The 13,342-nt window shown below is 38.0% G+C and overlaps 1 protein-coding gene across 1 annotated transcript in view; it reads right to left on the minus strand.

Moving 5' to 3' along the window:
• Nucleotides 1–379: 379 nt before the first annotated feature.
• Nucleotides 380–13,342, minus strand: part of SCAI (suppressor of cancer cell invasion) — a 28,485-nt gene continuing 15,522 nt past the window's right edge. Inside the window, exons 9-16 of the mRNA XM_010293668.1 lie at nucleotides 13,213–13,314; nucleotides 11,973–12,051; nucleotides 9,735–9,834; nucleotides 9,177–9,258; nucleotides 4,223–4,295; nucleotides 2,519–2,692; nucleotides 2,197–2,297; nucleotides 380–1,094 (exon numbers count right to left, since the gene is read on the minus strand). Of these exons, the coding sequence (XP_010291970.1) occupies nucleotides 945–1,094; nucleotides 2,197–2,297; nucleotides 2,519–2,692; nucleotides 4,223–4,295; nucleotides 9,177–9,258; nucleotides 9,735–9,834; nucleotides 11,973–12,051; nucleotides 13,213–13,314 (861 nt within the window). The 3' untranslated portion in view covers nucleotides 380–944. The remainder of the gene's footprint in view (nucleotides 1,095–2,196; nucleotides 2,298–2,518; nucleotides 2,693–4,222; nucleotides 4,296–9,176; nucleotides 9,259–9,734; nucleotides 9,835–11,972; nucleotides 12,052–13,212; nucleotides 13,315–13,342) is intronic.

Consider the following 13,342-nt stretch of genomic DNA (forward strand, 5'->3'; position numbering starts at 1 on the left):
TAAATGATAGGAAGGGCTTGCATTCAGCACTATACGGGACACTTTCAGCTCCTATCAGGGACTGGTAACACTGTGGGAGTCACACATTCCATCCACACACAGAAAGCAGGGATAACACCTGCTGGAAACGTAGTAATTTCTATCTAGTACCTCCAAATTAAGAATGCCCTCTCCTCCTGGAAAATTGTGGCAGCAATACAAATGGCAAGATGACCCATATTACAGTGAGAGATGGGGGCTAGCTTTCTTAGTTTTGTAATTTGTTAATCTGCTAACCATCTACTTAATCAGGCAGTGGAAATTGTATCCTTGGCCAGCAGTACAAAGTTCATATATAAAATTGCTGTGTCAAATTTATAGGGATCGTTAAGTATCTTTACAACTTCACTTCAAGCCCACTGCTCCAAATGCAACTTAATTGTCCACAGTTTTGTCTACTTACTTGCCTAAGACTGAAAAAATATATTTGTTATGAAGGACTCCGTTTTATTGCTATTGTTGGTTTGCACTATGTGGTTCCATCTTTACCATTTCAAATCCACTCTTTGGGGATAAAATATTGTTTTTTTTCTATTAATTTTTTCCAATTTCTTAAAATTGTATAAAAATAAAGGATTTCCACAAACGTTCAGTAAGGGTAACCAATAATACTTCTATGCTTAGGATCAGCTGTTGGAAATGTGGTTGATAGCCACAAGACCAGAAATAAACCTCTAGTGATTCATTAGTTTAACATTTAAAAGACATGAAAACTTCTGCTTATAAAATTGACCCCATACAGAATGGAACAGCTAAACTAACAGCTGTTTATCATTACTTTTTAAAATAATGGTCCTAAATTTAAAAATAAAATCAAGTACTCCCTTTTATGATTTTCACATTATAAAACTGCACCATTCAAAATCTGTGGCCAGGGAAACCCCTTTGCAGTAAGACAGTTTCTTTTAATAGTCATCGAGGGTGTTTTCCAGGAAAACATTCCTAACATCCAGTATGGAAGCCAGCTCCAAAATGTGCTTTTGGAGGTGAGGGTTCTCCACCGTTTCATCTCTTGGCAGCTGAGGATAAGATTCTGGATAATTCCGAGTCTCCTGCTAGATGACAATGAAAAACAAAGAGAATCAGACATTCATTTATTTTTACAGTTTTTACAAAGGAGATTGCAAAAGGCCAATTTTACCTAAAAGGTATCCTAATTGGTTTAGCATACCACAGAGAAAATATTCTAGCATTTTCAATTTTGTCTTTTCATTGACTCAAGAGATGGTCACAGTGGCAATACAAATGCCCATTCATCTAGGATGGTTAATAATATATTCACAGAAGCCTTGCAGAAAGAAAAAAAAAAAAAAAAAAAAAAGAAAAAAAAGACCAAAAAGACTTCGCATATACTCACCTACTAGGCTGGAGTTCATTTCTTGAAATTATAGACATGTAAGCATCTCCAGTGGGAGATTCATCTCATCCTAAAACAAATACCTAAGACACTGGGGGCAAATCTATCCCCACTAACAGAAGACCTGCTGCTTTTCCCTGATATTGAAGAAGCCCAGGTAACTAACTTAGGCTTGGAAAGCTACTAGATGTCTGCAGTTAGACAAGATGAATACTGTACCTTTCTGTGCTTTGACTTGCTTTTTTCAGTAATGTTTTTTTAAAAATGGAGCAGGCAGTTTATATGCCAACACTCTCATATATAAAGTGGTGTAGATCCAGAAGCAGACTTCACTGTTGGCACAGCATAAACCAACAGGGAGGGAAAACACCATCTTCCTGTTCAGTTTATTCATTTACAATTCAAAGACCTTTCAAAATTCATTCACACTAGAATACATTCCAGCAATAACGTTCCACTCCTCCCCACTTCCTCTTGTATTCTTGTTATATACCTTTTTAGTTGTGTAGAAATAATAATCTTGAATTAAGAGGAATTCTTCTAGCAGATAAGGCTGTTCAGAGTGAAATAAATGAATTGGAGTGTGTCTGCTACTTATATAGAAGAATAAGGCTTCATGCCTTTGGAGGGATACAAAGGCAAAGATTCAATACAAGCTGTAGGCATTAGCACACAAGCATCAGTTGTCTTTCTGAAGTCGCAGTGATATGCTTAGCCCTAAGACCCTTCCATCCTGAAGCACTGCAGTTCTATATGCACTGGATTGTTGTTCTCACAAAGGGATATATATCCCTGCATACCCGGAAAATTTTGTGCATCCTCATAGTAGCTGAACAGAAGATAAATCTTGTTAGAAGCAAGCGAAGAAATTCATCCCCAAAAAATTGAAGAAAGGACTGATCTGTAGAGAAGGCAAAGAAAAAATTCAATTTAGAAAGGCTTTAAAAAAAAGAAAAAAAAAGAAAAAGAGGGGAAAAAAAAGGCGACTTGCAGAGACCACTACAAATACTTATGCACTCCTCTTATTCACTATCCCATCCCTTGCAAAGGCTGAGCAAGGAAAAAAACAGCATCTGCTTAAGTAGCACGCTACGGTTCAGCTGTGCATCTTTAAGCATGTACCTATGGATCGGGAGTGGGTCAGCAGCTGGGCAATATCTCGGTTGATTTTTCTAAGGTAATCTTGACACTTCTCCCACAATCCTCTGCGCATGCTTGATAATCCAGAGACAAATAGGAATGCCATTAAAGGATTGTTCAGAAAGAGCGTGAAGAGGCTACCCCGCTGAGACTGATCTAAAAAAAAAAAAATAATAAAAAAAAATCAATAGACAAAGAGATACATTTGGCACATGAAACAGAAAAGCTGTCCCTGCCACAGAATGAAGTCGCTCACCCACTAAATTCTGTAACAGAGGAACTACTCCTTTGTGTTAGTTATATCTTCTCTCCTCTTGTGGCAGATCTGTTCTCAAGATGATGCAGTTACTAGCAGTAAAGGCTTAGTAGAGATGTGCATTAACACCAAAAGAAACAAGATTTTCTCATGAACTGTGGGAGGCCTACGTCTTTATTTTGAGCACATAACTTTAACACAAAAGTCATAACTGAAACAGCCAATAGAAGATACTGATTGTAAATCCTAAAGAGAAGTATTAAACGTGGGCATTCTTATTACATTCAAAAAAACAGGCAGTTGAACCTATACACCCCCCAAAAGTCTACATAGTTGGCTTTTTTGGGCATTACAATATCCTAAAGCCCATTTACCATGCAGTTCAACATGATACACAGAGGTCCAAGCTTCATCTCAGTCAACTGGGAATTAAATAAGAAAGGTGATGCACATAAGATCATGTGCCCGAACAGTAAGGCCACTTCGTCATCAGCAAGGATTACTGACTTGTTTTGGTGCAGTTTGGGGTTTTTTTCTGGGCTCGTGCACACAGCCTGCATGGTATAATGACACAGGGGCTCAGTTAGGTTCAGTTAAGAACTCTCTGCACAGTGCTGTAGTGCACAGTGTAGCACCCCCTCAGAACTACAGCAAGACTTTCCTGGCTGGTCCATGAACAGAATATAAACATCCAGGATTTTACAAAGTTAGCTCTATTTTTCAGAGTTTCTGTTTAAACAGGATTCATTATTACAGTACTTATTTTCTACTTAAGTTTCAGCTAAATAACAGGAATAATTTCAAAACAAATGAGAAGCTTCCACTTCTTGTGCATTCTCTCATGATGCTTGCCTAACGTCTCTCTATGTAGCTTAAGCTAGACCTTTGTAAAATGTCTTTGTGATAGATAATAAGCTTAACATCGCTTAATAATATTAATTATGTTTTATAGTAGTCACAAGGACTGAAGAATATGTTTTGTTGCCTGCTCCTACTATAAATGCACCTTCTCAGGGCATACAAAGCCAATGGTTTTCCTTAACTTAGCCTCCAAACTCAGAACAAGATCTGAGAAGATTTTGCTCTACACCTGGCATTTAAAAGCTCACTTTCTGGGACTAATAAAGCTACCCAAAGTGCTAATCATCGTCAGCATCCCAGCACTGCGCTGGCATTCTGAGTCTCCATGGAGGAGAGACTTTGCCTTGTGGCACTTGTTGAAGCTATCTGTAGAAATATCATTGTTAGAATAAATTATTTGCCATAAACAGTAACTAAACTTTATCATACTCCTGCAGGGAACGTTAATCTGATTTAAGGATTACATAGTGATGAAAGATTCTTCAGGAAAAGACAGCCTAAGTTATATTTGTTTGGCATAGATATATCATGCAACTGCAACTTGTTAGGAAATGCATTACTACACGTACCTTGTAGTGCTTTTGGATATGCTGTTGGAGAAAGCAAGCACACCAATGGTTGTCCAAATAAGTTTGTGAAATTCTGTAACAGATAAGAATTTTGAAGTATTGATGGTCACTTTGCTTGCTTTTGAATATTCAGCAGGTTAAGGGTACAAACAACGACTATTAATGACAGAGAACACACTAATGCCCCTCACACAGTTCAGCATTGGCAGTAAGGCTGACAAGTTGACTTACTTATAGATCACAGCAGAGGGACTATAACCGATCACATTTTAAAGGAATTGTAATTCTCTTATTTCACTGCTACTGATAGCAGACACTAATTTCATGGAAGTATGGCTTTCAGTAGTAATACATTACTTGAAAAAAATCACGTTCTGAAATAAAAAGGAAGCCATTGGCTTTCAGGTCAAAACAGATCTAGCATCTTTCCTCAATACCAACTGAACTACCCAAAGTGATTTATTTCCCCTTTTCTTTCTAGCAGGAGGAACTATTTCTGATGAAACAGAAGAGCCCAGGGGAGAAAAGTTCTAAAATAAGTTTCTTTTAAAGCAAGTATGTCATAACCTTAACATCTGCTATACTGAATCCTCATTTTACAGTACTCATTTCGTGCACCTTCCACCAGCACCTTAAATATTGCCTAAGTGTCCTGTTGCACAAGAATTTCTTCAGAAACCTCAAATGATGCCTTTGTCCAGTTTCACCAACATTTACCTGGTAACAGTCCTACTGTGTATCTATCTGGTAGGTATACTGACTGGTAATAATTATCATTAAAAAAAAAATTTGATTTTGTTTACACAGCCTCATTAGTTGTCATATGTGTCACCAAAACAGCTTTCTTGAAACTGAAGGCTTGCAAAGCTGCAGAAAATTTAAATGATCATGTCTGCATCCTATCAGAGCACACATTCAAACCATGCACCCAGAGCACGTGAGTGCAACACCTATCTCTGCAGATTATATTCTTAAGATTGGCAGCTACAAATGTAAGGTATACATCACCAGAAGTATGTGCTTGTGTAGAATCATCAAAAAAAGCTCATTTTTTAGTTCCTTCTGGCTTCTGCTCAATTCAAATGGCACTTCCCCTTCCGGGCAGTATATTTCAATTAAATTATTTTCACCGTATTAATTTAATCTAGGTCCGATAAATACCAAAGACAGTAATCTAGTCTAATCAAAATAAGATATGTCCCATATCTAACAGAGTGCTGACTAGTCCTGAAAATCCTTCTATTTCGTTAAGAGCCCAAGGGAGATTTATAATGCTAGATACTAAGGTTTGGCCTCTAATGAAGAAACAAAGACTGTTACCATGAAGACGGCACCTGCAGGCCAACCCAGTAATCAGTAAAACTGTACTATAAAGAAATATTTAACACTCCAGAAGGAGTCACCCCAGACATTGCCAGTTTGAACTGAATACACACCAGCAGGTTACATGTTCTCAAGTAACATGTATGCTTAGTATTCACAAGCAGATTCGCATGTTGAATTCTATCTTGTATCACCCAGTTAGAGACCAGAGCAGACTTTCCACACGCTCCATCAGTAAAAATGACAATGCAATTAAACACTGCCTACAGCTATAAAGCAAAACCAAGGGTCACTCACAGATCTCAGGAAAGGTATTACTCACTGACAGTATCTGAGATCATTTTGGACTCTGTCCCAGCAAAGGCTAAGTCAACATAGCTAGTAAGTCCTGCAAAGGGGAGAAACTACACGGTTTAACACGGAATGTGCTCTCTGGAAGACAGCTGCTCGTGCCAGTCGCTACATGTGAACTGCAGGTCCAGGAAAATAAGACTCTCAAGCTGCCAGGTACCTGTCTCAGCTCTTGCCCAGACACAACTGCCTACCATAGCCCAAGGATTCACTCACCACCACCACCTCCACTCCCAATTTCCACAGAAAAGTGCTGTGTGAGCACATGCAACAAAGGAACAGGAGCATGTTACAGCCATGGCTTGGAGCGGAGGACCACGAAGTGCACCAGAAAAGCTTACCCTGCGGTGGGGATGTTGGTAGCAGCTCTGGATAAGGAAGGCCCTACCTTTCAGTGCCTGGACAACTCCAAAAAGGGTAAAACGCATTTTTGTTTCAAAACGGATTCTTTTTTTTACTTCAGTATTCAAGTTTTCAAACAGAAGCATTGCTGCTTTTTAAAGTGCATCCCATATACATCTCTTTTCAAAAAAGAGCTACTCATCATCTCCAAAAGAAGTCACTTCACATACAAGCTTTACTAAGCTGAGTATTTACTGACAGAGTCCTTTCATTCTTACTGGCCAGAGTTTTTGTTTTGGTTTGGTTTTTTTTAAGACTTTGTATTTGATCGTAATCTTAGACAACCACAGCTACAACAAGATACTGATTTTAAAGTATTATTTCATCCACATACACAGTGGTAACCTTCAAGAACCAGCCATCTATATTTAAATGGAAGTGTTAAAAAAAAAATCATGGCTTTAAGTAGATATGCTTGATTTGCAGTTATCTTCCACTTTCAGCTAAATATATAGGGGAGGAAGCTGTTCAAGTGCCGCTGATTTGACAAACTGGCAAGTCACTTCCTGGCAGGACTTACTTTCAGTCATCACCATTTAAGCCCTCCAGAGAGACGGAGAGGATGAGAATGCATGCAGGAAAGCAGAAATGGCTTGTAGAAAAAGATATATGAGCAGTTGCTGTTACTGCCAGTATTGCTAGCAGTGACATTTAAATGTCAGGATAGCTACTGTCCTATCAGAAAAGATCAGAGCAGCCATGTGGAAAAGAGTCAGTATGCTGACTTCCAACTTCTCATACGGTTGCACAGAACCTCTTTGTTTGTGCCAGTGCTTGAGTCTACAAAGCGTCTCACAACACACCCAGAGGATAGTCACAGGACAGCACTATCAGTATATTCTGGTGACAAGGAACCAAGCACATAAGCACGCACAGAGTGACGACAGACAGGAATTTACAAGGGTAGAAAATACTGAGATTGAAAACTCAGCCATCTACCTTCAGTTGAAAACAAACACCTAAACTCATCCCCACACATGTAACTGCCTAGGTTCAATGGCAATAGATTGTGAAGGTGAATGTGTGTTTTCAAATGCTGTTTTTTAAAATAGAGGTCCATGCTCCTCCTCTTTCTTCATTCTCTTTTTAGAGTCCTCACAGTTGTGCCCACCCGATTCTGATCTGGGTCAGAGCTCCTAGCAGCTACGTCCATAATCTGGTCCCAAAACATTTCCAAAACTCACATTTCTATGCTCCTTACATACAGGTATAATTAGACTTCTCTTACACCAACTGCTCTGTGTGCTTAACAGGTGGAGCACTGGTGTATTTTACCCTACTGATGGTCAGCTCACTGCAGAACAAGGAAAAGAAACTAAATGGAAGTTACAGTTTTTGCTTACTGTGTGCCCACAGAATTTAAAGAAAATTCAATTATCCAATTTAAATGTAATACAAAAAGCAAATTCTACTGTAAACACTTGACAGTTATTCTCAAAAGAGCTACAAATCTACATATGGCAATCTATCACCTCAAAAAGATCCTTTGCTCCAAGCTGTCCACAGAACGCTGGTATGTCTAGAGCTGCATTTGAATTATCACCAGGAATCCCTTAGTCTCTCTTACAGAGCTGATCCACTTGACATCTTTCAGCAATTCTACTAGAGAGGAAGGGGATAAAAAAACCCAAAACAAAAACAAAACCCAAGCCACCCTTTTTACCCTGAAACAAAATTACGCCCCTGTTATACTGGAATGAATGTCAGGAAAGAGCAGATGAAAATAAATCCCTACAAAATTCTCATTTTCTCAGAAAGACAAGTAAACCATTCTAATTGTATTTCCCTCCCTTTGAACGGAGAAGGGAATTTAATAAAAAGCAGATTTGCACTGAAATCTAGTGTGATGAAGTTAAATGCAATAGTATTAAAAAAGCCCTTTGAAATGCATTACTACAAAACAAAAACCCTATGAAGAGGCCAGATCATTATTAAGACTGCCAGGTAAAAGTTCTGTTGCTCAATACAGAACTATTCTGAATCATACTGATCACTGAATTAGCACTTCTCGTTGGCCGACAAACACCTTAAAACAAATGACATAGACTGTGGATACTGAAGAAGGAACAAGTTCATTTGGCCACTAGACGTCCCTATTCCTCCTCTGAAATGCAGCTGTGAATGCTCACTTTTCTCACTGCAAATAATGGAGCTATAAAAAGGAAGACATAAGGAAGTGGCACTTTCCCCAGATAGAGCACATTCTTAATATCCCATTTGTGAATTAAATAAATGTCTTAATGCTATCCAGATGCAATTGGCAACTGAGATTGAAAATCCCTGCTTCTGTATTACCCAAATTGCAGGTTTCCAAAGGTGATTTGGCATGGAGTAATTCTACTGTAAGTCCATAGCACCCTAGGAAGGAGGGTCATTGTCCAAGCATATATCACTCTACAGTAACACTGGATGCTAATTTGAGTCTTGTTATTTCCTTGGTTCAGATACTTTTCAGACATAGACACCCCGTGTTTTATAAGATCAGGCTCAATGCTTTGAATCCTTTCTGTTGCTTAAAAGCAACTGAGTGTTGGATGACTGGAAAAAAAAAAAGTAGATTAGTTATCTCCCTCCCCCATGCACACACACCAAGATTTGTGTTTGGTATATAACAAAAATAAACCTCCCACCAGAGACCTTGGAAATCTTGAACCTTTTTTCCCTCCAGGAGGATTTATTACTTTCCAATGAGCGGCTGTTCATGTGCTTCTCCTTCTTGTTCCTATTCATAGGATCAGATCCTGACTAGCATGCACAACCTCAAAAGAAAAGAAACACTGAATACAAACTGTTTAAAAAATAGCCTGTTAAAAGTGTAAGCTAACTAGGGGTTGACACTGTATCCTGTCATATCAGTAGCTGCCTTCAAGAGTCTTACCTTATAGGCGACACTGTTTGAGGAATCCACAATGATAAACAGGGGCTTTCTTGTGAAAGGGTAGAGATCTCCAGGGTGAAGACTGAAAAGAGAAAGGGATGCTTCACAGTGTACTAGAATTGCTGCAAAGCTGTGACAGTGCACAAGTTTCTCAGACCCCAGCTGCCCACATGCATATAAAAAGCAAGCAAATTCCCCAAGTCCCAGTCATGAGATTGATCCTCAGAAAGTAACTACAAAACTAATCTGGTATTCTCTATAACATGGGCTATTGGACTTCTTATTAGTTCTTTCCCAGAGACGTTTATCTTCTTGAGAAGTCATCCACCATTAATTTGAAGTTTTCCAGTAATAAAGAATTTACATTGTCACAGTAATACTTTCTGAGTGTTTGAATCATCATTTAGAGTTGCATATGCATTTCTAATTGTTCAACTTCAAGCCAATCTACGTTATGATGTCCTGCACTGAAGAGTTTGAATTCAAGAGGCTTTGATGCATTTTTCTCTATTAAAGATAAATTCTTCTGAATGTGCAGTTGTCACAGATTAAACTTACCAGTGCATCTCCTTGTATGATTGGTTTCGCTTGTGGATAGCATCCCCGTTTATAATGTCCCGGTTGCTATTCGTCAGAACGCCACCAAAATCATATGGACCTACACATGGCAAAAAGAAAGTTAAAATTAGGAAACTCACCTCTGTTATGGATTTAATGATTGTATGAAAGGGAAGAAGCAACCATAAATCCCAGAAAACTAAGTGAATCTGAATTACTGCAGTTGTAAGGAGGGGATGGAGGAACGTGGAAACTTTACTAACTACATATTCAATTTTACACATTTTTAGTAGTTTCAGCATCTATCAAAGTAGAAGCAAGCAATGCAACTTTGTAACTTCTAATTTATTAATTCGCTATTTAGCCACAAACTTAATACAAAAGATGCCAGTGTTGGCTTTTGTTACACTACATAGCAAAAAGATTAAAACCCATTACACATTTCATACAGGCAAATCAATACCTTTGCAAAATCACTATATGAGCTAGCATATTCTAGATTCAGAATTTGATCAAAAAATAAGGCTATAATCAATAAAAAACCATGTAGCCTCTCAGAAGATGTAATACTATCATCTGCAGTTGTAACACTGCAAAGGGGAAATGAGAGATCAGAGAATGAATATGCTTTCGATACTCCTAGAAAGGATGGAATAGTTTTAACCGGATTTCAAATCTACAGCAAAGGTTTATTTTTTAAAATTTCAAATACAGAATTCACAATTTTTAAATGCACACAACCTGGACATGTGTTCCTAAGGTAAGCTAAAGAAATATTCTGCTAAGTTTGCACAACTGAGCTACCTGCCTAACTGTCTGATGGAAAGCAAAGATGAAAGTAATGGCTATAAAAAAATATCAAATCCTACATTTAAAAAAAAAAAAAAAAAGCTAGAGATACCAGCAAATATTTTTGCCACTTATATGGGTATGAAATGTCACTAACATTAGTAAAATAAAGCATTAGGATTTCCTCATTCTGTTATACATTTTTATTTGTTAGTTGACCCATATTTGGCCATCAAATGCAATTTTTTCAGATTTGGATACATAAGACACCTTTTCATGTTAAGGGAAACTTTGGGAATACAAAAATAGGAACAGGACATACATTAATTTAGCACTGTTACAAATGTCTTGCATGATCTGTCAAACACAAATGGTTTACAGGCGATAAACAGTGCAACTTGCAGCTGCTCTCCCTTTTAATAAGGTAGAACTTTTTGGTCTGTGCAGACTACACTACCTTATTAAAAGAATGCAGTTGTAATGGGATTCATTTAACGAAAACTGAAGTCTGACTATGCAGCTCTTCAGATGATAGAGCCTGGATGCCTCTACAGTAAGGTATTAAGCTGAAACAATATATGCAGTGAAGTGTACATAACATGGGCTTTAAAGCACACAGTTTAGTTAGAACCTATCACCAAGTTGCAGCAAAAAGTAAAATGTTAAAAGCATTTTAAAAAAATCACTGCCACAATCCAAAGCTGACAGGGATTTTTTTTATTTCCTTTAACATTTTGAGAGCTCTATAAATCATGCATTGGGATGGACAAGGCATGCATCTTATAAAGGAATGCAGGTCTCAAACAGATGAGGCATGTGCAATATTTAGGATGTTAAAAAACTTTTTTTCCTCCCCTTAAATTATATAAACAGATCTTTTGACTTTGTTTACTTCAGCCAACCAGTTTTCAGCTTTTAGATTGCAGCTGCATCCAAATATTCTGCTAGGTTGCAAAGAACAGGAGGATGAAGTGAGGGGAATTGCCAAAAATCATGAGAAGGGCTTGAATTGTCAGGTTAACAAGCGTGCAAACAGAAAAGTCCCTGCAGACGCTTCAGCCCTTTTACCACCCGTCTCCTGACCATATGTTCTCATAGTACTGGAGATTGGAAAGAATCACAAAGTGCCATTTAGCCATTTTATTAACTTTGCATTGATGCATCAACTGAGCCATGTGGTCTTCAAAACCGATGAGGCTTTTAATACTTCAGATGCATCAAAAACTGGATATATCCTTTGAAAAGGTCTCAGGTTAATGCACACTAATTAAAAGACAGGGAATTAGCTATTGTTTGTAGAAAAAAAAGTCTATCTTACTAAGCAGACAGGAGAATAAAATTGACTTGTCTTTTTAAAAGGAGCTTTGTGACATCTTTCTTGGTCACTTGTCCTGGAACATAAAGAGAATTCAAGCCCTGTTCATGACAGGGAGCATTCCTTTATTGTACCTTCACTATCCGAACGACCTGATGGAAACACGCCCGTGGCAGACAAGTAAATCAGTAGTACACTGTTTGCAGGCAGCTCCTGAAATTCAAATAAGAAGAGAAGAGTGTCAAGGAAAGAAATGTGTAAGTTTATTTTAATACTCAATCATGACTTTCATAAATACATTGTCATTTAAGATTGTGCTACTCCTGCTTCTGGCTTCCCTTCACTCTTCGCATGTCTATATGCCCTTCTGATCCTATACACCCCTTCAAATAGGTGGGTACAGAGACAAAAATGTAAAGTGATGATTATGTTCACATTCCCCCCCCCCCCCCCCCCCCCCAATCTTTAGGCTGACGTTAGAGGTTCAAGCAGCACTAAAAAAGCATCTGCTTCCACATAGGCTCTCTTACTATCTAGCTAGATCTGAGGCTTTCCAAGATACGGAAACCAAAAGCTGCCAAGATCCATGCAGACCCTAACTCCCAAACAATTCAGGATCCTAAAGGAAGTTCTTTGTTTCAAAATACCCCAGAGTCTGCAACATCTGCCTCTTCCCCCGACCCTTCTCAGACGGACAACAAGCACAACACATCCAGGTTTCTGTATAGACCTGTAAAAGAAATCTATTTTCCACCTTTCTAATGGGCTGTCTGCATGAGGAAACAGATGCTTTTAATTTCTGCAAAAGGCTGAGCGTGCAGGCACCCAAAATTCTAAGTAAGAAGGATGCATTTCCTTCACCTCACCAGCTGTTTTACGGTTTTTTCTTGAAACAAACTGAAACTTGTTTCTTTGTAGGATTTATATTCTGTTTCTACTACTAAATCCCAAGTTGCTGACTTTTACAGTCATAATTAAGCAAAATGAGCCCAGCAACTTTATTAAATTAAAATAAGCATAGCAACTGTATTTTTTAAAAAAAGTCTACAAATGTATAGATTACATGGAAGAGAGCAGTGGGTAACAAAATAAGGCAGGCAGATAAAAATATAGCAAGTGCAGGAGAGAGACACAGTTCAAAAAATGATTTTTTTTCTTTCCCTTAACAGCAGTCAACAGATTTGTTTTTATTACACAAATGACACATATCTATAATATTTCCATCCTTTTGAAGCTCATATCTAACATTTTAAGAAGGCAAAAAAGGCTTCATTATCTTTAAGTATAAAAAATTATCTCAACCACATTTTATTCAGTGTCACACACCATTCAGGATATTTTTCTATTACAAATGAATTCACCATTTTCACAAACCTTAAATGATGCTGCTAAAAATGTATATAGCTGGCTAAAAGTTGGTTTATAAAGTAGATATTTATGGGGGTTTTCCCGCCTGGCTGGTTTCTCTGTGGACTCCTGTTGAAAAAAAACAAAAAACCAAAAC

The sequence above is a fragment of the Phaethon lepturus genome, unplaced genomic scaffold, assembly GCF_000687285.1.
Source record: "Phaethon lepturus isolate BGI_N335 unplaced genomic scaffold, ASM68728v1 scaffold36568, whole genome shotgun sequence".
Classification (NCBI taxonomy): Eukaryota; Metazoa; Chordata; class Aves; order Phaethontiformes; family Phaethontidae; genus Phaethon; species Phaethon lepturus.